Source organism: Arachis duranensis, chromosome 3 (assembly GCF_000817695.3).
Source record: "Arachis duranensis cultivar V14167 chromosome 3, aradu.V14167.gnm2.J7QH, whole genome shotgun sequence".
Taxonomy (NCBI): domain Eukaryota; kingdom Viridiplantae; phylum Streptophyta; class Magnoliopsida; order Fabales; family Fabaceae; genus Arachis; species Arachis duranensis.
Window position 1 is genome coordinate 65,660,433 of NC_029774.3, and position 2,535 is coordinate 65,662,967.

General features: G+C 37.4%; 1 protein-coding gene across 1 annotated transcript in view; it reads left to right on the plus strand.

Annotated features, from left to right (window-relative positions):
* Positions 1–775: 775 nt before the first annotated feature.
* LOC107479346 (proteasome subunit beta type-2-B) overlaps positions 776–2,535 on the plus strand; it is a gene marked incomplete in the record, with an annotated part of 2,171 nt that continues 411 nt past the window's right edge. The window contains 2 exon segments of the mRNA XM_016099490.3: positions 776–1,079; positions 1,171–1,294. Coding sequence (XP_015954976.1) covers positions 922–1,079; positions 1,171–1,294 — 282 coding nt within the window.

The following is a 2,535-nucleotide window of genomic DNA, read 5'->3' on the forward strand; positions in this document are numbered from 1 at the left end:
ACTTGTATTGGTGCCGGGTGCCGCTGTCCGAATTCCTCATGAGGAGGTGAGGGTGGTACCTGCAAGAGACTCCGATGCTTAAGTTAGCAAGGGCTTTAAGATGTTTTTAGTAGATTGGAACTTGAATATACATGAGAAGTGTCAGTGTATTTATAGTAGAGTAGATAACCACCTTTAGGAGTAGTTCCACCTTTATTGGTGGATAACCATTCCCTCTATTTGGGAGTTTGTTGGGATCCATCTTCTAGGTGAGATAGAGATAATAAGAGAGATTTGGAGAGGTACTTACTTATTTAGATAAGTGAAACTGAACCTTCTTATCGCATCCGACCTTTTAGGGGGTCGAGTGAGTGGAAGAGGCCACCTTTGAGAGGCCTTTATCTTTAATGGACTTAGATTACATTTGGGACACGATATGAATACAAAACTATTCTAATACAATAAAAATATAAATTAGTGTAGTATTTAAAATTTTAAGCAAATTCATCCATTTAAAAAATTATTTGCTAATCGAACAATAAATTTTAACTTTTTAAAAGTCTTCAAAAATTATTTTTGTCATACTGATATTTTTATTATTTTAAAGGAGAATAATTTATTTTATAATAATATTTTTAAAATTTATTTATCTTATAATAAAATTTGTTAGAGACTTATTTATTTAATATAGATATAAAAAATTGATTAAAATAAATTTTTATGACTTTTTGAAAATAAAAGTTTGAATGCCGAAAATATCCAATATATTTACTCTTATTTGTTTTTCGTTAACTAATGCAAACTTTTGCGAGTTAAAGTGGTCACTGTGTGTTGGTGTGAGAAGAAGAAGCTGGGAACTCTACTGTTTTTTATTTCGCCGTGAGAGGGGAAAAGAAGATAAAGAGATTCGTGAAGGGAGGAAGAGGAAGAGGAAGAAAGAAGATGGAGTGCGTATTTGGCTTGGTGGGTAACGGGTTCGCGATCGTGGTGGCGGACACGTCGGCGGTTCACAGCATCCTTGTACACAAGTCCAACGAAGACAAGATCATGGTCCTCGACTCCCACAAACTCATCGCCGCCAGCGGTGAGCCGGGTGACAGGTCCCTCTCTCCCTCTTACCTTCTCTCCTTCCTTCTAGAACATTCGATTTTATTTTTATTTCTGAACTCTGTTGGTACTCTCTGGTTGCAGGGTTCAGTTCACCGAGTACATACAGAAGAACGTGGCTCTCTACCAGTTCCGTAATGGGATCCCTTTGACCACTGCCGCCGCTGCCAATTTCACCCGTGGCGAGTTAGCCATCGCTCTTCGCAAGGTAACCCCCATTGTTTTTCCCTTTTCCACAATTTTTGACCTAATTCTTCCTTTTCCCCTGATTTTATGAGTAATTAGGTAAATTTCTTCTTTCTTACTTCAGGCCATGCCTTTCAGCTCCTACTTTGTTATTGTGTGTATTGTTATTTCAGAATCTATGGGATTTTGCCAAATGTTTGTGTTTTAATTATATGATTAGAAAGGATTGTTACCCAGTTTGATCTGTGAAGGGGAACAATTGAGTTGCTTCGGTATGACCTAAAGGTCATGGGGTCAAGCCCTTGAATCAGCAGCTGCTTGCATAGGTTAGGCTGCCTACTCGAACTCTGCATAACACAGGATGTTTCACACCAGACTGCCCATTTTGTTACTGTGCTTTGGGTTAATCTGTCTATGGATTTTCCTGTGCTTTGGGGGAGGTTCTTGATTGTGATGTGTTTGTGTCAGTTAAGTATTTTGATATTTCTGAGTTGCCGTAGAGATAGGAAGAGTTGGCATCGGAGATGTTTCATGCAGCTGTTCTCTGAAGTCTGAGCTGGATTTTTGTTCTGATGATAATTGTTTGATAGCCATTGTATTGTGGTTGTACTACATTGGAGCTTTATGTTGTACACTTAAACTACACTGAAGCTGTAGACATTCATGGCCATATACAACCTTCGTGTTTAACGCAGTTTTCCTGTACATAAGATTAAGTAAGTACATGGTAAGAAGATGAAATGCTTTCCGCTGTGATCTAACCCTTTCAAACCCACTAGGTGTAGGCTTGTGCACTGGGCTGCATGATCTACAACTAAGTAAGGAGTGATTGAGAGATCTTTCCGTTGTTTAAGATGAAGATGATGTAAAAGGGTTCTCATTGATTCTTGTCCTGTCTATTTAGCATTATTCTTCATGCCATTGCATCATCTAATAACATTTATCTTCTGTATTGATGGGCTGTAATCTATGTTGTGGTGTCCCTGCCTCTCACTTTGAGTTTATTTTATAATAATGCGTTAGCATTTGAGGAAGTAGTTAATGCTCGTTTCTTTTATTAATACTCTCATGTGTTACATATCCTTAAATTTTGTTCATTTTGTGAGGCTATCATCAATAAGATTTTTGGCTTCCTCTCCCTCTCTCCTTCAACTTGGTTTAACATGGCGAGTCACATATTACATAGCTGTAACCATTAGCATTTACTTGATTTGGATACTGAATTTATATATATATCTGTTTTTTTTTTTTTTTTTTTTTACA